Consider the following 21,626-nt stretch of genomic DNA (forward strand, 5'->3'; position numbering starts at 1 on the left):
TCTCTAGAGAAAGGGTCAGCTATGAGTTGTTAGCATCCACAGTCACTGCTGGGGATGGGGGCTCCCACTTGGTGACAGGTGATCCGGGCAGGACACCACATTGTCTACCACACCAGCCCTTATCATCTCTCATTTGAACTACTACAGTAGCCTTCTTGTTGGAATTTCTACTTCTAGACTTAATTATTTTTAATTCACTATCCAACCAAAATGATTTTTCCAAAAAGAAAATCTTATCATGAAGCTATTCAAAAGTATAGAGGAAAAGAAGCAAAACTCATGAACATTTCACATCAACCCTTCATGTTAAAACCTTATACCACCTTCCTAGTCTTACTTCCTAGAACTCTTCATCCACCTACACTTCATGACTATCTCACACTCACGCGCGCACACACACACACACAAGTCTTGCACACATGCACACACTAACCTTTGCTCTAGAAATATCAAACGCAAACACTTCATACTTTCTCATGTTACCATGCTTTTACACTGTTGCTTGATCTGTCTAGAAGATCTTTCTCTCCCTATTGCCACTTAGCTACCTGAGAAATTCTGGTTCCTTTCCAGAAATAAGTGTAGCAACACCTATAAATTTATTTCGTCAGACCCAGCCAAAGCTCTCATGGTACCAAATTATGGCATGGGTCACACTGTACTGTAATTGTGTACTTAAGCACATGTCTTTCCAGTTAAAAATAAGCTCTTCATTTTACCTCCTGGGACTGGCTTGAGGCTAAGGCTCAATAAATGTCAGTTGTTGATCTTTCAGCTTTATCACCCCTTGAATAACATGTTCCATTAGTTTAACACTCACTGTTTCATGTGATCCTACCTCACACGCCCCCAAACTGTCTTCTTGAGGCTCCATGACATATCCCCTTCTTTTAACATTGTCGAATTTGGTAGGCAAGCCCATGGTCACTCATGATTTTACTAACTTCAATGTCATTTTTCATGAGTCTTCTGCAGTTCTAACTAATAATTTATATTTGAGCTGAGTAAGTTTTAAAAACTGAGTACAATTCCTGTAGATGAGGAATGAGAAAGTATCCTTCAAGACTTAAGAACCAGCATGGACAAAGGCAAAGGAATGAGAGTACTGGTCGATCAGAGCACTAACTACAGTGTCAGGAGGACAGAGGGGTGTGATGGAGAAGAGACTAGAGACCAGTGGGTGTGGAGCCTTGAATGCCTGCCTGACTGAGATGCAGGGCACAGCTGTGTAGTCAGAGGGTGCATAAGTCCTGGCTCTGCCACCTCTTAGCTGGTTGATCTTAGGTAAGCATCTTAACCTCTCTGAGCATTGCTTTCCTCATTTGTAAAATGACAATGCTATGAAAAACTTTAAAAATATGTAAAACCCAATTAAAATTTTCTGACTGAATGCTAGCGGGGGGTGGCTGGCAGAAGGGAAAGAGAGAAAGACCAATTCCAAAGAAGGAGAAGAGCTGACTGGGACCTGGGAGGACTCTGTCATAGCTGTCCGTGGCCCAGCATGGGCAGATAGAAGCAGAAGGATGGAACTGATTCCTTGGTCAGACTGAAACATCAAAAAATGACTCAAAAGCTGCTGTATACTAAGGCCCAGCTATTGCCCAAGCAGATTAACTTCCTTATTTTTTTAATGTTTATTTATTTTTTGAGAGAGAGAGAGCGCAAGTGGGGCAGAGAAAGAGTGAGACACAGAATCCAAAGCAGGCTCTAGGCTCTGAGCTGTCACCGATGCGGGGCTCAAACTCTTGAACCATGTGAGATTGTGACCTGAGCCCAAGTCTGCCACTCAGTGGACTGAGCCACCCAGGCGCCCTGAGTAGATTAACTTCTTAGGAGAAGTTTCCCATGTGGGCTGAGAAATAGAAAAGTGGGCCTTTCCCAACTGGGAATCAGTTTGGGGGAGGTGATCCAGTGGTTCTGACTCTGTACCTGGCACAGAGTTGCTTCCCTGAGAGCTGACAGCACATGCAGATAGTAAATAAGCAGTACCAACCCCAAGAGCATTCACACCCATGGTAAGAATAACATTGGTCTCTGTGGATGGTAGGACCAGAGAAGAGGAAATCCCAGGCCACTGCATGGCTCAGATGCACACCAAGAGCCTCACTGCATGGCTCAGATGCACACCAAGATAATTGAGGAGCTCCTAGGGCAACCTACCAACACCTGAAAAACAAGAGTTTCCTCAAAACAAGACTTTTGAGGGATAGCACTTATGTTCAGTCTTTGTGTTTCCAAGTAGAAAGACTTACACTAGAAAGAGGTTCCCCCTGCTCACTCCTCTTTTGGGGTTTTATATTTGAGATGTGCTAGGCAGACGCTCATGTGAATGATGAGTTTGGGAGAAGGGACAGGAAATATAAGGCTCAGCCTCTAACTTCATCCTCTTTGGGACCCAGCCTGATCTCAGTATGCAAATATTTTAGTCTGTAAAGACACTGTTCCTGCAAGGAAAGGCCTGAGGTTGTCCTCAGCTCTTTGCCCTGGGCTGAAAAGTTCTATATGTTCTTCAACTTAGCTTTCCTCAGTTGAAAGAAAGCAAAAAGAAAAGAAAAGTAAAGAAAAGTAAAAAAAAAGAAAAGAGAGGAAGGAAAGAAAGAAAAGAAAGAAAATAAAAGGAAGGAAAGAAAGAAAGAAGAGAAAGAAAGAAAAAGGAAAAAAGCTGACATTCCTTTTAATTTTTTAAATAATTTTTGAAATGGATAAATTACTAACTGTTGAAAATAAATTTGATTTTATTTTCAAACTATGAGAATATTTTTAAATATTCCCCTTACCCAGATTTCTAATTGTAAACATCTTATCACATTTGCTCCATAACTGTGTGTACATGCAATATAAATTTATTATGTTTATATATTATATATAATTATATACATGTATAAAATAATTAGCTGTGTTCTGAACCTTTTGAGAACAAGTTGTGTCCATGATGCCCTGTCACCCCTCAATACTTCAGTGTGTATTTCCCCAAATCAAGGACACTTTGCTGCTTACCTACCATATAACCCCCCAACCTTAATAAAATATCATCATCTAATTCATAGACTTGTATGTCTCCCCCCTCCCCCATTCAAATCTCACCAACTTCCCCAACAACTTTTCTTCCTTTCTGGCACACTGTCCCTTCCAGGAGCACACGCTGCTGTTGTCAAATCTCTTCAGCCTCCTAGTCTGAAACTGTTCTCCCTTTTCCCTGCTTTTCATAGCCTCAGCAGTTTTACCTCTTATGTCTGTGACAGTTTTAAAGAGTACAGGTTGTGGGGCACCTGGGTGGCTCAGTCGGTTAAACATCCATCCGACTTTGGCTCAGGTCATGATCTCACAAGTTTGTGAGTTCGAGCCGCACATCGGGCTCTGTGCTGACAGCTCAGAGCCTGGAGCCTGCTTCGGATTCAGCGTCTCCCTCTCTCTCTCTGCCCCTCCCCCACTCATGCTCTGTCTCTCAAAAATAAACAAACGTTAAAAATAAATAAATATAAATACATAAATACATAAATAAATAAGAACACAGGTCGTATACTCTGGAGAGATGATCCTTAACCTTAGTCAGTTTGATGTTTCCTCACCACCACACTTGGGTCTGGCTTTCTTGGCAGGAATTCCTCAGAAATGATGCCATGTACTTTTTAAGGGTTGAGACGGGGCATGTGTTGTTAATCCATCTCACCACTGGTGATGTTACTGTGAATCACCTGGTTATGTTGGCATCTGCAGTTTTCCCTTTGTAGCTGACTAGTACTTTGTGAGGATGTGTTGCAAAACTATGCCATCAAATCTCCAATTAACAATCCTAGCCTTCCCGGACAATGAACCGCTACCTCATCTGAATGTTGATCTGAATGTTCCTGCTACATGCATAACTGCTGCATTTATTTGTTGACAGCCTCCTGTAAAGAGTTTTCTCTCCTCCCCACTTATGCTTTCATTTACTGATATCAGTTTGGAGCCGTGGTTTTCTACTTTATTCACTGGTTATAATAAATTGCTATCATTATTTTCATGCATAAGTTGATCCACGTTGGGCTGATGGGATTTCCATTAAGGGGCTGCTATGATCTTTTGACACGTCTTCATCATTTTGTGAATACTTTCTTGCTTTGTGAAACAAGATATTTCAGGATTTTCTTGTCTAACGTTCCCTTCCCCAGCCCTGGAGTCAACCATTTCACCAAGGAGTCCTGGTATTTTAGAGAAGAATGGTATTTGAAAACAAGATCTGGCTACTAGAAGTGCTCATTGCTACCAGAGTGTCATGGCTTCTAGACTTCTCAGTAGGCAGGCTTAGGAAGCGTATATATGTATATACATATCCCTGAATTTAAATGGTTTTTTTTTAATGTTTATTTTTGTTTGAGAGACAGAGACAGAGTGCAAGCAGGGGAGGAGCAGAGAGAGAGGGAGACACAGAAGCAGGCTCCAGGCTCCAAGCTGTGAGCACAGAGCCCGATGCAGGGCTGAAACTCATGAACTGCGAGATCATGACCTGAGCCAAAGTCAGACGCTTAACTGACTGAGCCACCCAGGCGCCACAACATATCCCTGAACTTATACCAATACTTCTAATGCCAGTACATTTCAGAGTTCTTTCAAACGTTGCCTCTTTCCATGTTTTACCTTCTCCAATGGTGAGAAACCTGGCTCTCTAATCCTGAACGTATTTAATTATTTGCTCAATCAATTTTCTTATTTGCTCATTGTAAACAGTCTCCCAACCATGTGGGTTGTCTCCTCTGCCTAACTGCTGTGTACACCATCTCTTCATTCTTGGGCACCACTAGGCACGACATCGATGTGCTTCTGTGCAGCTTCTTCCCTTCCACGTCAGTGTTCTGTGTCCTTGGGTGTGAGTGAGCATGCTGCCAAATCACCTCCAAGCAGCTCACCACTCCCCACCTCACTACCTCTCTGCCAGGAAGGAAAGAAAATGACACGGAGGAGAAGATGGAAGGAGAAGGGACAACTGAAGGAGAATGGCAGATTTTCTCTCATATTAAAGATATCCATCTGACCAACTCCTTTGTCTTTCAGTTGACTCTGAACTGGGGCAGGGAATGAAGTGTTTTTTATGGACACCCTCCCTTCACTGCATGCAAAAGTCCAACAATGGAATTTAATTCCCTGAGAGGCAAAGATTGATTTATTTTATATTTGGCTATTCCCCCACAGAGACCAGTCGCATTTTCGCAAACTGCTTGAAATTCAATGTAAATTCATTCATTCTGCTGCTGGCTGAAGCTCACTTCCTCACCTTAGAAGGCACTATCTATCCTGATCCAACTACTAGCCAAAGTAGGTCTCTATAACGTGGGAGGGTGCTTGGGTGCTTTAAGTGTTTATTTGAGCTGAAGTGACATCCCTGACAGACAGAATTGGGTTGGTCAAAAGGCCAATGGGAGTTGGAAAACCAGGGAAGGAAGGGGAGAGATGCAAGGGGTGGGCATGGGCAAACAGCAGACAGCCTGGACTAAATCGAAGTGAGGCTGGGTGCAGCTGGGGGTAAGGAGTACTGAGATCACCAGCCAGGGCTGTGAATGAAGAGGAAGGCTGAGCCACAGCTAGGAGCTTTGTGCACTGCTGTGATGCTCTGGAAAAGGACCCCCAGGCCTTCACACACAGCACTCAGCTTTCTGTTTAATGTTTGCTTCAGACTATAGCAAACCTGTCCTTGTAAGCTAGTGATGGAGTTCAGTGTCAGAGGTCCACAAAGGCCAGTAGGTACTTTTGGTGGTGGGCCTCTTAGCAGGCCCCGCCACCCACCTCACCTCCTTGCTGCTAGAACACTGCTGCCCTTGTCTCTCCAAGGTAGGGAGTGCTGGTGGTCAGCCAGGGAGTTTTGCCACTTGAATTCTTGGTAAGCTGTCCTCCCTCAAGAAGGAGGGTGGGACGAAGCCTTTGCTGGCTCCTTTCAATCCAAGCCTATGGTTATTGGTAGAAGAGATTCTTTTGGATTTTTAGTTTGTAGATGATTCCAACCTTAGTTGTTGTTTTAAAAATATTTTTAAATGTTTATTTTTGAGAGAGGATGGGGGAGGGGCAGAGAGAGAGGGACACACAGAATCCGATGCAGGCTCCAGGTTCTGAGCTATCAGCACAAAGCCAGATGTGGGGCAGCACAAAGCCAGATGTGGGGCTTGAATTCATGAACTGCAAGATCATGACCTGAGCCAAAGTCAGCCGCTTAACCAACTAAGCCAACCCAGGCACCCCTCTCCAACCTTAGTTTCCAGTAGTGACAAATTATTTCCCCCTATATCCATGCTCTATTGATTATTTCAGTGGACTTTTGGGAGGGAATTGAGAGGCTTCCCTACTCTACCACTGTCCTGCTCAGAAGAGTTATACATGAGGAACAGGCAGAAGAGTCTTAGAAGGAGCAGTCAGAGAAGTAAGAGGAAACCGGAAGAGGTCAGGGTCACAGAGCTCAACGTGAAGAGGAGTGCTCAGCAGTTTCAAATACATCAGTAAACAATAGACTGAACCTGGCAATCAGGAGGTGACTGAAGACAGTTGAAAGTACTATTTCAAAAAACTTACTGGAGCATAAGCTGAGTCTTACATGGAGAAATGGAAACAGCAAATGTGACCACCTTTTAAAGACATTTGTCAATAAACAGGCAAGGAGAGTGATGGGATACAGGTTGAGAGGGAGTAAGGTGGAGAGAAGGTTTTGTAGGGTTGAGCCCATGGAGGCAGGTGGGGCTCCCGGTGTTGGCAAGCACCCGAGGCTCCCTGACCCCAGATCCCCACTGCTGCATAGCACAGTTTGCTTCATTCCTACTTCCAGGTTGCAGAGTAGGACCTGGGAAGGCAGGTCACCTAGGAGAGATCACCCTGATGTCCCCTCCAGGCTTTGTGACTTACAAATGTAACCTAGACCACATTGCATCTTGCAAATCATGGCCGGTAGTGCAACTGAGGGCCCAAAGAGTGGCTCTACAGAAGTCCTAGCAACAATGACAACAAACTAACATGTTGAATACATACAGTAGACCTCAACTGTCCTAGGTTTGTATACCTCATCTGTTCCTCACAACCTCTCTTTCATGTGGGGGTATTAGGACTCACATTTTATAGATGAGAAAACTCAGGTTAGGAAAGTTAAATTAGTTGTCCAAGGCATAGGGTTGGTAAGCAAGGAAGCTGAGGTTCAAAATTAGATCTTTCTGATTCCAAAGGCTGTACTTTTTCTCCTTGGGCACCTGAGGCCAAAATACAAGTGACAAGCAACATGAAACCTAAGGACAGACCACGAGTAGCCTAGATTCACAGAGAGTATTGAAATATAGGACCAAATAGAGAGAAGTTAGGGCCAGAGAGGTTTGCCAGATAAAATACAGGATGTCCAGTTAAATTTGAATTTCATATAAACAGCAAATAAATTATTAGTATAATTGCATCCCAAATATCACATGTGATATAGTTACACAAATTTTTTTTTTTTTATCTAAAACTCAAAATTAAGGGTCCCTGGGTGGCTCAGTCCATTAAAGCATCTGACTCTTGATTTCGGCTCAGGTCATGATCTCACAGTTCATGAGATGGAGCCCTATATTGGACGCCATGCTGAGGGTACAAAGCCTGCTTGGAATTCTCTCTCCCTGACCCTCCCTTGTGCTCTCTCTCTCTCCCTCTCTCAAAAATAAATAAACTTTAAAAAGTAAATTCTTTACAAAATTAAATAAATTCAAAATTAATTGGGCATCCTGTATTTTTATTTGCTACATCTGGCAACTATGTGGCCAAATGTGAAATTACTAAAAGAATTTAGGCTTTATTTCGTAGCTAATATAGACCCATTGAGGATCTTGGCACAAAGGAGTGACATTGGTAAAGTGGTACTTAAGACCAGCCAGACAACAATGAAATTCCAAAATATAAGACTAGGATGGTGGAAGAAGGGAAGAAGGCTGATTAAGTACGGACAGATGAAGAATAAGGAGAAATCCAGTATGACAGGTTTTTGGTCTGGATGACCAAAAAAATGACAGCTACTGATGGAAAGAGACATATCTAGAGGAGGAATTGCTTTGAAAATAAGTAAAAATGGACTTTGAGTTGATGCTTATATATCTAAGTGAATTTGACAACAGGAAAAGTAATTAGTTTAGCTTTTCTTCAGCACCTTCTTCCAAGTACCGCAGAGATGGGATGTTACTCCTCAACCTCACAGCCACCCCCCCAGGTCCCTATGAGGACCGAAATTTTCTAACAGACAAAAGTGGCACCACCAGCAGGTGGCAGCATCAGGATTTGAAGTACCAGGCCTCGTGAATCAAGTCTGGGCTTATTTCCACTACTCCACACTGCCTCGGGTTAGAGATCTAGAGCCATCCCCAGGGAAACTGCGGGGGGAAGCCATGACTGCTGAGACTTGAGAAGTAGGAGCTGAAAGAGAGGATACATTTGCTAAGAAAACATGGAGGACGGGGGTGGGAGAGAACTTTAGAGCATCTCTGGCAGAGGACACAGAATGGGAAATGACTGGGAAGCTTGAGTGAGCCTAGCATTTTGAAAATAGCAGCATAATATGATGTTTCAAGAAAACAGTGAAGCAGAATACAGGAAAGGCATATAGGTGCCATGTCAGAAAGGGCCTTCTGTGCCACGCCCAGGATCTTAGAATGCGAGAGTCACTGAGGCAACGGAGAGTCACTGAGCATTTTGAGCAAGGGGTCTGCATGACCAGATTTGTCTTTCGGAAGGACCATCCTGGTGGAGGTGGTGTGGGAGGTGGACTAGAGGCCAATTGGGAGGCAGCTGTGACAGTCCAGGGGCAAAAAAGTGAGAAGAAAAGGCAGAGGAAATAGATGTTTGAGACAATCAATAGGACATGGACAGGAAAGAGATGTGAGGTGACCAAGAGGCCTTTCCCAGGATGACTGGGAACAGTGATAATATTTATAAAATGTAGAGGGTGCAGGAGGAAGAGCATTTTGGGAAGGAAGTGTGAAGTTATTCATTTTTGTATACCTACAACATAACTTAGAGCTGACAGAGTAGACAAGCATGTTGATTTGAGTTCGATTTTGGACATATTTAGTTTGAGATATCACTGGAACACACAGGTGGAAATGTTTGGCAAACTGTTAGAAATATAGTTTCGGAAGCTTTGAAGAACAATGAAATCCTGTGGGTTAGCTTTTTAAAATCAAGATATAAATAATGGAGTAAGAAAAGCCCATTGACAAAATCCCTGAAAATACTTAACACATAAAGAGCAAGTGAAGGGAAAAACAAAAACAAAAACAAAAACAAAAACAAAAACAAAAACAACCAAATGAAGCAAACAGAGAATAGGCCGCCAGAGAGGTAGATGAACAAGAAAGTTTGGCATAATGGAAACAAACAGATGAATTTCAAGAGGTAGGGGTTTGCACACCCCTGCTCATGGCAGTATTATTCAAAATAGCCAGGTGAAAGCAACCTAAGTGTTCATAGATGGATGAATGGATTAAGAAAACATGGTAAATACATACAGTGGAATAATATTCAACCTTAAACAAGAAGGAAATCCTGTTATGTGTTACAATATGGATGTATCTTGAGGACATTATTTAGGCTAAGTAAAATAAGCCAGTCACAGAAGGACAAATATTGCATGATTCTACTTATATGAGGTATCTAAAATAGTCAAACTCATAGAAGCAGAAACTAGGACGGTAGTTGCCAGGGTCTGGGGGGAGGAGGAAAGAGGAGTTGTTATCCAGTGGGTAGGAGTCTCAGTTTTGCAAGATGAAAAAGTTCTAGAGAACTGTTTAGCAATGAGCATATGGTTAACACTACCATACTGTAAACTTAAAAATAGCTAATTTTTTTTTTCAAATGGGAAGGGGTTGTTTTAGGGGTCTTGCTGCAGAGGTACCTGATGAAATAGAACTAGTAAGTGTGTGTACATTATATCTAACGATGAGGTTATTATTGATCACTTTAGTGGGAGTATTTAATACAGTAGTTTGTGATGACAGTTAAATTGCACTTGGCTGAGGAGCGGATGGAAGGTGAGGAAGTAGAAAGAACAAGTAAACTGTGCTTCTGCAACTTTGGCCACAGAGGATGTGGATCTTTCCTGGGTAGCACGACATTAAGGGAGGACAGATTTAGGGCTCACCTTGCTTGTACTCATTCTCTCAGGGGTCACAGTCCCTTACTGATTACTGTCTAATGCCTGAAAACAGTCATTTAAAACATTTTGTCCACTTTCCTAATTGTTTACTGTGGGAGGACATTTCTCATCCCAGTAATGACTTATGGGCAGAAGTGGGACTCTCTTTTATGAATTAAAAAAAAATTTTTTTAATGGAGAGTGAAATCAGAAAAAAATCACCTTCCACATCCTCCCTTTTTCAGTATTTCCCTGGAGATCCCAGAAAGGTGAACTTTTATAAGCTCTAGTAGGTAACGTTCACATTCTGCATCCTCTAGAACAGGGTCCTGACAGCACCTGCCTGGGCAGTCTAATAATTTGGCATCCTCCAAACAAGTATTTTAAAAATATTTTTAGTGGGTGGGAGGCTCACTTGCGGGGAGGAAGGCAGTGAGGACCACTGCTACTGGGGAACAAGATGCTTGGAGTCCAGGGTTCAGACCACCTACGCCTCCTCCTCCAGTGAAGACCACTCTGTCTAGGCGATTCTGCGCACAGGCAAATGGAAACTGAAACCACCCAGCAAGCAGTAGGGACTGCCTAGACAAGACCTCCAGCCAGCCCAGACCACCCAGACCAGTTTGAGTGTGAACCCCAACTCATGCCTGAGAAGATGGACCATGGGGTAACCTCTAGAATGACTGACAACTGCCTTTACTTTATTATAATTCTAAAATCTTCATCCAAGGAGGAGCATAAGCTCCATTTACGTAACATACGATATACGTATAGACATGTTTCCTAAAGGTGCATACATGGCCTTATGCCCGCCTCTGCTTATGATGACAAGGCTTCCCTATCTAAATATTCATCCTGGTCCTAAATAAAAGGAACCCATTCACCCTTGCTTGGTAAAGTCATGGCTTTGCGAGTTATTCCCTGTGATCTCATTTGCTGCAAATACAGTTTCCTTTGTGCAACAACCTACCTGGCATAGTTTCTATCTGTGACTCACCAAAGAGCGAACTCATATTGGTTCAGTTACACTATGTCATTATCCTTGTTGATTCTTTCTCCAATTGTGAGCTGGTCTTTTTGTTTAAAAAAAATTTTTTTTTGATATTTTTGAGAGGGAGAGACAAAGTGTGAGCAGGGGAGGGGCAGAGAGAGAGGGAGACAGAATCTGAAGCAGGCTCCAGGATCTCTGCTGTCAGCACAGAGCCCGATGTGGAGCTCGAACTCACAGACTGAGATCATGACCTGAGCCGAAGTTGGATGCTTAACTGACTGTGCCACCCAGGCGCCCCAGTGTGAGCTGGTCTTTAATTGTGCATAACCCTTAACTGTCAAAAGCTTTGTGTCATATCATGTTTATCTATTTCTAGAAATTCTGTATCTTATATAAGAATTTTAATCTCAATTTGCAGGTGATTTGTATTCGCACAGAGACTAAAGTATTAAATTATTGGGAGAGTTAGATATTAGTCTTGAAAGGCCCACTTCCTACAGCCACATAAGTCATGGACTGCAAAACTTCAAGGGATGTCTGGAGAGAGATGCGTGGAAAATGATTTAATTTTATTTGTGGTTGGTTCCTAAGTGATTGCTTTGATGTTATGATAACACATGTTTTCTTACATAAGCATATAACTACGGGGACTCAGATAATCACAAATGGCACCATAAGAAATTGCTTCCTCCATGATTGGTAATGAATAAAAATTGTGGGTTAAATGACTGAAAAAAATAAAAATAAAAATACTTTTAATCTTATGCAGTGAATATAGAAGCTTATTTTCTATTATAAAATTTAATCTTTAGTCTTTACTGATAAACCATATGTAAAGTGACCCCCCCGCAGCCTTTCTTTTGAACTTCCTCAAGTGAAACTGCACTTCCAAAAATGCATTTACTAATATGTAAGTGATACAGAAGTACCAACTTCTGAAGGACACCCTTTTTTTGCTCTTTCAGGGATATATGAATGAAAAATCATCAGTCTTACTTTGTCTGAAAATATCTTTAGCTCTCCTTCAGTTTAGCTAGGGATAGCAGTCTCGTTTGACCATTATTTTTCTCAGTACTTTGAAGAATTTATCCCATTGTATTTTGGTCTTTAATTATGCTGATGAGAAGTTCATTGTCCAATTGTGTCTTTGTAGTTAATTTGTCTTTTCTCTCTTCTGTTGGAATTTTGTTCTTTGTGTTTGGAGACCTGAAGTTTTACTACAATGTGTCTAGTTATGCATTTATTTTGAGTTATCCTGCTAAGGACCTGAGGACCCATGCCTTTCATCATCTTGATGTTAATCCCAATTACGAGATCTCTTATCCACTACATTCATTGTCTTGTGTATTCATTTTCTTTTATTTTTTAAATTTTTTTTACATTTATTTATTTTTGAGAGACAGAGAGAGACAGAGCACAAGTGGGGGAGGGGCAGAGAGAGAAGGAGACACAGAATCCCAAGCAGGCTCCTGGCTCTGAGCTGTCAGCACAGAGCCCAACTCTTGAACTCACAAACCGTGAGATCATGACCTGAGCCGAAGTCGGAGGCTTAACTGACTGAGCCACCCAGGCACTCCTTTTGTATTAGTTTTCTACTGCTGCCATAACAAATTACCAGCTTAAAATGACTGAATACCCTACAATTCTATAAATGCAACACAATTCAGAAGTGCATCACATGTCTCACTGGACTAAAATCAAGGTGTCAGCAGAGCTATCCTCCTTTCTGGTGGCTCTGGAGAGAATCCCTTTCATTACCTTTTTCAGCTTCTAGAGCACTCCCTATCCCAATTCCTTGGTTCATACCCTCTTCCTCCATCTTCAAAACCAGCAATGTAGAATCTCATTGACATTTTTGTTGTTACATCTCTTTCTTTCTGACCACAGCCAAGAAAGATTTGCTTTTAAGGATTTGTGATTACAATGGGCCCACAGGGATACTTCCAGATGATCTCCAAATCCCAAGATTCTTAACCTCAATCACATCTGCAAAGTGCCTTCTTCCTTGTAAAGTAGCATATTCACAGATCCCACGGATTAGAAAATAAACATCTTTGGAGGATCACTATTTGGTTTATCACACCTTTAGACACTAGCTCCTAATACCACAGTCTCATCCAATTTTTGCTGGTGTTCCCAAGAATATTGAATTCTCTTGCTCCAGCTACCTTGTTGAGAGGCTTGGCTACCATTTCTACTACCAGTGCTCTCTGAGAATGTCATTCCTCCAGACGCAATAGTCACTGACGGTAACCACTATGATGGTGGTCATCTGGAGCCTTTGGAGTCCCAAAGCTACATGGAGGCGAAGAGAAAGAAAAAAGAAAAATGGCCTGTTCCCTAGCCTTATGGCTCCATTTTCTCCTGCCCACTGAATTTTGGTATATAGTGAATAATCTCAGTCTCTTAAATTTTTTCATGAATTTATAACTTTTTCTAAAACTAAACCTTCTTGTCATGATCTCATGGTTCATGAGATTGAGCCCCTCAATGGGTTCTGTGCTGACAGCGTGGAGCCTGCTTGGGATTCTCTCCCCCTCACTCTCTGCCCTTCCCCCACTCTCGCACACACACACACTCTCTCTCTTTCTCAAAATAAATAAACTTTAAAAAATGAATAAACCTAAACCTTCTTTCCAAAGACACTCAAAACTAGGCCATTGGTTTTAACTGATGGATAAGCCCCATTCTATCCCCCATACTTATTATCTTTTTCTCTTAACTCTATGTCCCTGACACACCTTCCCAAAATGCCTACTAAAATAATGAAAGTCCTTGTGCATATCAGTTCATGCCCACAGCTTACCAAAGTGCTATTACTTTTCCACAGATTCTCTAAACTGCCAATTTCTGAATACATTTGGAGATTAGTTAAGACACCCCTCTATAGAATGATTGAGTTGATGAATCTCCCACCTAAACACCATTTGGTGGCAGATTCACTCCTGGGTTATTTTCCTACAATGTACATTATTCAAAAGAACGTGACATCAGAGATTATCTCAATCTTCTATCCTACCTAGAACCAAAGTCTTTTCAAATCTGGCTCTGCTTCACTTTTGTCAAGTTCCTTCCTGTATTATTCTGATCCCCACATATTCTCAATTATAATTCTTTTGGAATGTAGGTGAATCCCTTCTGCACAGGACCTGTACTTCCCTGCTCAGGCTGTGCAGAGCTCTAACACCAGTTATCAGACTGAAGGCAAAACCAGTGATGGAGGCATGTCTTGAGGAAAACAAGAGTCATCTTGCAATGAATGAATCTATTTCAGGTGAGTTCATATATGGTCTCCAGGCATGGGGAGGTTGTTTTCCTCTGTTAAGAGGAAATGGTCTGCTTCTTTTGGCTAAGAAGATTTAGGGACAATTGGGAGCTCAAAGTTCTGAGGCTCATCCACCCATATATTTCTTGGCCAGGTGTTAAGGTCTCACATTTTTCCTATATGGAAAAGACTTTGACATGGAAGACCTATTGAAACTATCCATTCAATCTCTTTTGCAGCTCTGCCACGCTAGATCTTGAACTTAATTTTCAACAGTGTCCAACTTACTGCTGCAAGAGATGGGAGTCTCCTTTATGTTTGCCACAGAAGTCCTCTGGCTTTCATAATGTTCTTACATTGGCGATTAGCTGCTTCAAGCTGTTATCGTTGTTTTGCAAGACTTCTAATGCTATTAAAAGCAACCAGTCTATTCCTCAATTCTTATCATTATCATTTTGCCCATACCAGTAAGGTACAGCATCTACTTGGTACCCCAATGCCTTATCTTCCACCTGCACCTCATCTCACCTTTACTGTAGGTGAAAAGCTTGGTTACAGTAATGCATGCCACTGCATAGCAGGAATTATTATCTCACTTGCCATCAAGAAAACCATTCCTATTGCTTTCAGATAGGTTGGCTGTTCAACTCCTAAATCCCATTTTGAGGGTCTGGTCTTTTTTTTTTTTTTTTAACATTTATTCATTTTTGAGAGTGAGAGAGACAGACCATGAGCAGGGTAGGGGCAGAGAGAAAGAGGGAGACACAGAATCCGAAGCAGGCTCTAGGCTCTGAGCTGTCAGCACAGAGCCCGACACAGGGCTTGAACTCACAGACTGTGAGATCATGACCTGAGCTGAAGTCAGACGCTTAACTGACTGAGCCACCCAGGCACCCCTGAGGGTCTGCTCATAAAGACCACTCCTGGTACGAGCATTTTTAACTGAGGGTTCTAAGAAAATAAAGCTGGAAACAAAAGATTATGTGCAAATGTTTTATTGATGGATGCAATTCCCCCAGGGAAGTACATGTGAGAGAAAACAGAAGTGAAGTAGTGAAAAAGCAAAAACAAACATAAGGGATGTATTACCAAGATGGACATAGCTTCATTGCAAACAAAGCTGATTGTTTCATCTTACAGGGCATCTCCAGAGAGTACTTACAAAGCTACTGCTTCTCAGAACCATCCACCACACAGGAGGCAGCGTTTACAATGCTGGCTTCTTTCTGTCTCCAATCTCATTGGTTAAGGTTTACCACACCTCCAGACTTTAACTCCTCAACACTTCTGGATTGTTTTACCCAGCCCAATTAGGTAGCTTCTTGGGAAGCTAGAGCCTCTGCAGTCTATTCTGGCTAATTTTCAGGTGCTTTGGTCCCTCCTCCTAGGGTTCTACATGTGGGGGCCAGATAGCAGCAGGGGCTATGGCTATGGCTTTATGACAATTGGATGTCTCATAGGGTTTTTGTGAGGACTCAGTCAGGCAATACCCAGTATAAGTGGCTACCCATAGCTCAGCAAATGTTACTGTTATTATTAATAGTAATTGAGATTTTTGTGTGTGACTATTATGTGATATGACTGTTATGAGCATTTCTCCCACCTTCTAAGACTTTATTAAGCACCGCTGGACTCAGTCAGCACTTTGATACAGAGCCAGACACATGTGAGTGGTTCAACAATGCCATGGGCTGTTGTCTACAGCAGTAGGAGACAGCCAAGCAGCCAAATGCATTTACAACAAATTCATAATAATGGTGGCCACCAGCCAGGCGGGATGTAGTTATGCAATGCAGCTGAGCACTTTGCCTTTATAAAAACATGACTATCATAATGCCTTCCATTGTCTAGCTACTCTAAAAAATTATTTTAAACATCTAACTGGTCTCTGAAATCCACTAAGGAAATAAATTGGTATTGTTTTTTGTTCTATAAGTTATAGCCATGTAGCTGAAGGATAATTTCTCCATTCACAGAGTCATCGTTTGCTTCTAAAACCATGAATACAGGAGCCCTCCATTGTAAAATACCTGAAGGATAATATGTTCTTTGGGAAATTTTCTGCATCATCCTGAGTTTGGTTAATCATAAATGAATATCCTTCACTTAATGAATAATTCAAATCAGTCTTGTCACCATGGAAAAGGGGTTACCCTCCTCTAATGTTTCTTTATGAGGCATTCAGTGCCACAGACATAAATGTTTACTTCCCCTGAGGGAATGACAGCTCTTGACAAGTAGAAATATGATTTCGGCAAAGAAATTACTGTTCTCTAAGTTAAAAATGGCTTCAATATTCCTGTTTGGATTCCTGCTTAAAATATATGGAAAGGATTTTTATAGTCAAAGTAAATCTCTGTACGTTTGAATGTGATAAACATGAGCCTTGAGACAGTGAAAGAGTGAATTTGGGGAATTCAAAAATATGCCTTTGCCTTTCTGGAAGCAAGAGTTGAGTTTTTAAAAATAAAAACTGATAGAAGTTACTCAGTCTAATGAAAAATGTAAGCTTCTTATGTCATGTAATTCTTCTAATGTAATTTCTTATGTCATGCTCTTCTTGTTGATGACTAGTGTTTACCATGAGTGTCTCGTATTTGTTTTGAATTCATTTGATGACCTAGTTGTCTCTTTTCCCTGATCTACATCATCCCCATCACCTAAGAACAGATTTGGTTTCATCAGTTCTGATCTTTGGCCTTGTGCCCTAAACATGGCAGGAGGCTCCTGTCTGGATGCTTCAAGCCATCCCGAGCAGCCTCTAGCTACCAGCCTCTAGCCCCTTCTGAGACTATCTTTGGTCCCAGGAAGAGTGGTAGGACTTGCACAGGATATGGAATCAGGTGTCATCAAAGTTGCAGAGAAATATAAGGAATATATGGTAGAATTCTGCAGGAAGTATTGAACTTTAAGTTGGAAGATATTAAAGAGAAAGAAAGCCAGGGAACCAAGGAGAGAACATTCTTTAAACATCTTTATGTTCCAAGTGCTTTAAGGTTAAGACATTTAATCTCCACAACAACACTTTAACAAAGCCATTATTATCTTCATTTGCATAACTGAGAACAGAGGCTCTGAGAGGTTAGGTGCCTTTTCCAAAGTCACTTAGGTATAGATTTCTTAGGGAAAGTCAATAGTTCTGTGTGGTGATAGTGTACTTGGACAGGTGGCATGAGACAGTGGTAAGAAGGAGATTGGAAAGCTAGATATGATCCAGAGAGTGAAAAGCCTTAATAAGCCATGTCCTTTTTCACTATACAAGGCTGGCTTTGGTCCTTGTTAGCTTTGTAACCAAAAGCAAGCATTTAACCTCTGTCTGCCTGATTGTCCTTGTCTTTAAAATGGAGGGGGGCTGGACCATGACACCATCACACCTACCACAAAAGGTTTTGTTAATTTCAGTGAGTTAGTGTAAAGAAAAGAAATTCAAACATAGAAAAGTGCCATACAAATTCTACTCATTTCTCGTCATTTCTAGTTGCAAAAATTTACAATCCAGCTGGGAGGACATGACATACATACAATGTACACAGAATAAATAGAGTAACCACAGAAGTGTAACTTTAGGTTTAGCTGTCTTGATGTCCCAAAAGTCATCCACTGGAGAATCTCCCATCCTATAAGACTTAATGGAAATGGTTTTGCACCAGCGTCCTAAATGAGAATCTCTGTTGACTGGACTGCCTATACCACACCATCAACACTGCACACCATCTGAATTCTTGAATTCTCCAAAATACCACTGGCAGTGGAATATATAGACAGTGGACTTTTATTGAAGATTTGAGGGCAAAGCTGTTGGAGTTAAGGCAGGGTAGATATTAGGTACCTTTGTTTTCTCTCTTTTTTTTAATGTGTATTTTAAGAGAGAGAGAAAGACAGCATGAGCAGGGGAGGAGCAGAGAGAGGGAGAGAGAGATTCCCAAGCAAGCTTCATACTGTCACTGCAGAACCCAATGCAGGGCTCAATCCCATGAACCATGAGATCATGAACTGAGTTGAAACCAAGAGTCAGACACTTAACTAAGTGAGCCATGCAGGTGCCCCGGTATCCTTGTTCTTAAGTGCCCTTTGCCCTATTCTGCCTATGAGAAGTCCTCACTGGCCATCTCTTCACAAATAGCCCTAGCCCAGTATCATTTTGCTCCATTTCTTCCTTTTTTTTTTTTTTTTGCCTTCCCATTTTCTACCTTTCCACAAACCTATTCATATTATACTTATGTAGCAATAATAACTAACATGGATTTAAAATCCTATTTTGGGAGTGCCTGGGTGGCTCAGTCAGTTAAGCTTCTAACTCTTGATTTTGGCTCAGATCATGATCTCATGGTTGGCAAGTTCAAGCCCTGTATCGGGCTCTGAGCTGATAGCACAGAGCTTGCTTGGGATTCTCTCTCCCTCCCTCTCTCTCTGCCCCTCCCCCACTCACGTTCTCAATCTCTCTCTCCCTCTCTCAAAATAAATAAGTAAACATTTAAAAAATAAAAAATGTTATTTTGTACCAGGAAGTATAAGTGCTTTATCTGTGTTCTTTGATTTGCCAGACATTTCCTCTCCTTTTGTTGTGCCCCAGGTATTCAAGCCCAAACCCTTGGAGTTTCATCTTCTTTGTTCTTCAACAAATATTAAACAACTTGTGTGTGTGTGTGTGTGTGTGTGTGTGTGTGTGTGTGTGTGTGTGTGGCACAGTGCTAGCTCCTACGGCTTTGGTAACAAAACAGATTTGCTCTCTGCTCCTATGAAGCTCCACACTCAGAGAGCTGATAAAAGCAACTTGTTGAATGAACACAATTCTGTCTTTGAGGGAATTGCTAGCTTGAATAGCAATCATTTTTTTACTTGCTGCAACAGAAGCCAACAGTAAGACAAATAGCAAAATGAGACAAAAATACAAAAGATGCCACACAGCAGGACATGATTGGCACACAAGTAGTTCAGAAAGTATAAATACTTTAGAAACTGATGAGATCATTTGGGTTAAACCTGTGGGCCTGGAATGGAGAAGGAAGGCAGGAAGGGCTGAGATGTTATAAGAGTGGACATAGTGGTTAAGAGTAAGGCCTTTAATTTTTTTTTAACGTTTATTTATTTTAGAGACAGAGCACAAGTGGGGGAGGGGCAGAGAGAGCTGGAGACAGAATCTGAAGCAGACTGCAGGCTCTGAGCTGTCAACACACAGCACGATGCGGGGACTCAACCCCACAAGCCATGAGATCATGACTTGAGCTGAAGTCGGACATTCAACCGACTGAGCCACCCAGGCACCCCAAGAATAAGGGCTTTAGAATCAGTCACACCTGGGCTCAAATCCCAGCTGTCACTTACTATGTGACTGTAGGGAGCAAGTTAATTTAATTAATTAAGCAACTTAATTTAAGCCTCTCTTTCCTCCTTTGAAAAGGAGGAAACTCGGAAAAGGGCACCTGGGTGGCTCAGTCAGTTGAATGGCTGACTTTGGCTCAGGTTAAGATCTCGTGGTTTGCGAGTTCAAGCCCCATGTCAGGCTCTCTGCTGTCAGTGCAGAGCCTGCTTCAGATCCTCTGTCCCACTCTCTCTCTGTACCTCCCCTACTTATGCTTTCTCTCTCTCTCAAAAATATACAAACATTAAAAAAAGAAAAAGGAAAACTGGGATAATACCAGTACCTTCTTCAAAGGGTTGTTGTATGGATTAAATGGAGGGAAAAGAAAAAAAATGTAAATCTTGTTAAGCAATGCCAGGAGTGATAAGTGCCAAGCAAATGTTTATGTATAAAGAAGCAAAGCCTCTCTATATAAGGTCCTTACACTTTACTTGTGAAAAGAATATCTGGGGCACCTGGGTGGCTCAGTGGGTTAAGCATCCGGCTTCGGCTCAGGTCATGATCTCACAGTTTGTGGGTTCAAGCCCCATGTTGGGCTCTGTGCTGATAGCCCAGATCCTGGAGCCTACTTTGGATTCTGTGTCTCCCTCTCTCTCTGCCCTTCCCCTGCTCTCACTGTCACTGTGTCTTTCAAAAATAAATAAACATTTAAAAAATTAAAAAAAAAAATATCTTTGGAGCACCTTACCATTTACACAATATGGTTTTTTCACATGCATTAATTCAAATTTCTAGCAGCTTGTAAGGTACATATGATCATCATCACATTCAATATGCAGAAACAGAACTAGACTAAGACCACTCACATGGCTGCATAGGGACTCTGGTCAGGACTCCAGATCTTCTGGCTCCTAATCTTTGTATTCCTGTCTTAAAAGGCAATTATTCCCACAGAGGTGATAGCCCTTTAAATACTTGACAACCACTAGCTTAGCCAAGGGCTTTCACCAAGAGTAGATCAGGAATCTAAAGGTGAGTCAGAAGTGGGAGTCAAACACAAACTTTGCCTACCTCAAGTCTCTAGAAATAACTGGCCAAATACAAGCCAATCTAAATGTCCATTAATAAGGAAACACATACCTTAGCGTACCTACTTATACGTAATATCATGTAGCCAATAAAATAAACGAGGGAGATCTGTATGTACTGGCCTAGAAAGACGGCCCCACACATAAGCAAAGACGTCAGGCTGTGGAACAATGTGCAGGAGACGCTTTCCAGTTTAGAAATCCGACTCCACCCATTCAGTGACCCAGTCTGCCACTCTCCTCCTTTCCTCAAGCCCAAGGTCTCCTTTCCACACTGATACCCCACATCCCACCAGAGCCCCCCTTCCACAACCCCCACTTCTCCGGTCCTCTTTTCTCTTGCCCGCTCTCCCTTAGCCTCCACCCTTTTCTGCTTGAGAATCCTGTACCTGAGGTGCGGGTGTGGGGCACGGGGAGAGGGTGCGACTTCCAGGCGGAAACCTGCCGCAGGCGCTCTGGCGCCTCCCGGGACGCCGAGTGGCATGTTTGCCCCGCCCCCAGGAAGGAGCCCGAGAGCGTTTGGTCTCCGTTGCGCGCCTCCCAGGAAGGACTGGGCCGCCCAGTCTTCTTCTGACCAAATTACTTCAGCCTTCTGAGGGTGCCTCTTAGCCCTAGGAGTCGGCGTAGCATTTGCTGAGATCGAGTTCAGTACCAGATTTTCCTGCTCGCTCCTCCCGCTTGTGAGACTGTTTTTGCAGGTGATGGTGTTGTCAGGCTTCCTGCTATTGCAGTGCGGTCCTATATGTGCGAGAGTTTAGACCAGATTTTCTTTTTTTTTTTTTTTTTTTTAAATTTTTTTTTCAACATTTTTTATTTTATTTTTGGGACAGAGAGAGACAGAGCATGAACGGGGGAGGGGCAGAGAGAGAGGGAGA

General features: G+C 42.1%; 1 protein-coding gene and 1 long non-coding RNA gene across 6 annotated transcripts in view; one reads left to right on the top strand and one right to left on the bottom strand.

Annotated features, from left to right (window-relative positions):
• LOC131516620 (uncharacterized) overlaps positions 1 to 21,626 on the top strand; it is a 43,660-nt gene that overhangs the window by 3,355 nt on the left and 18,679 nt on the right. For 2 of the 5 annotated variants that reach the window (XM_058737876.1, XM_058737877.1), the window contains exons 2-3: positions 5,170 to 5,292; positions 14,224 to 14,370. In XM_058737876.1, the coding sequence (XP_058593859.1) occupies positions 5,170 to 5,292; positions 14,224 to 14,370 (270 nt within the window). Of the gene's footprint in view, positions 1 to 5,169; positions 5,293 to 14,223; positions 14,371 to 14,600; positions 14,808 to 21,626 lie in introns of those variants that run through there. The other 3 variants (XM_058737879.1, XR_009264177.1, XM_058737878.1) reach the window with 3 other exon arrangements.
• The window catches only part of LOC131516625 (uncharacterized), a 41,558-nt gene continuing 35,272 nt past the window's right edge, over positions 15,341 to 21,626 (bottom strand). Inside the window, exon 5 of the long non-coding RNA XR_009264179.1 lies at positions 15,341 to 21,489. This is a non-coding gene — a long non-coding RNA (uncharacterized LOC131516625). The remainder of the gene's footprint in view (positions 21,490 to 21,626) is intronic.

This window comes from Neofelis nebulosa, chromosome 7, assembly GCF_028018385.1.
Source record: "Neofelis nebulosa isolate mNeoNeb1 chromosome 7, mNeoNeb1.pri, whole genome shotgun sequence".
NCBI lineage: Eukaryota > Metazoa > Chordata > Mammalia > Carnivora > Felidae > Neofelis > Neofelis nebulosa.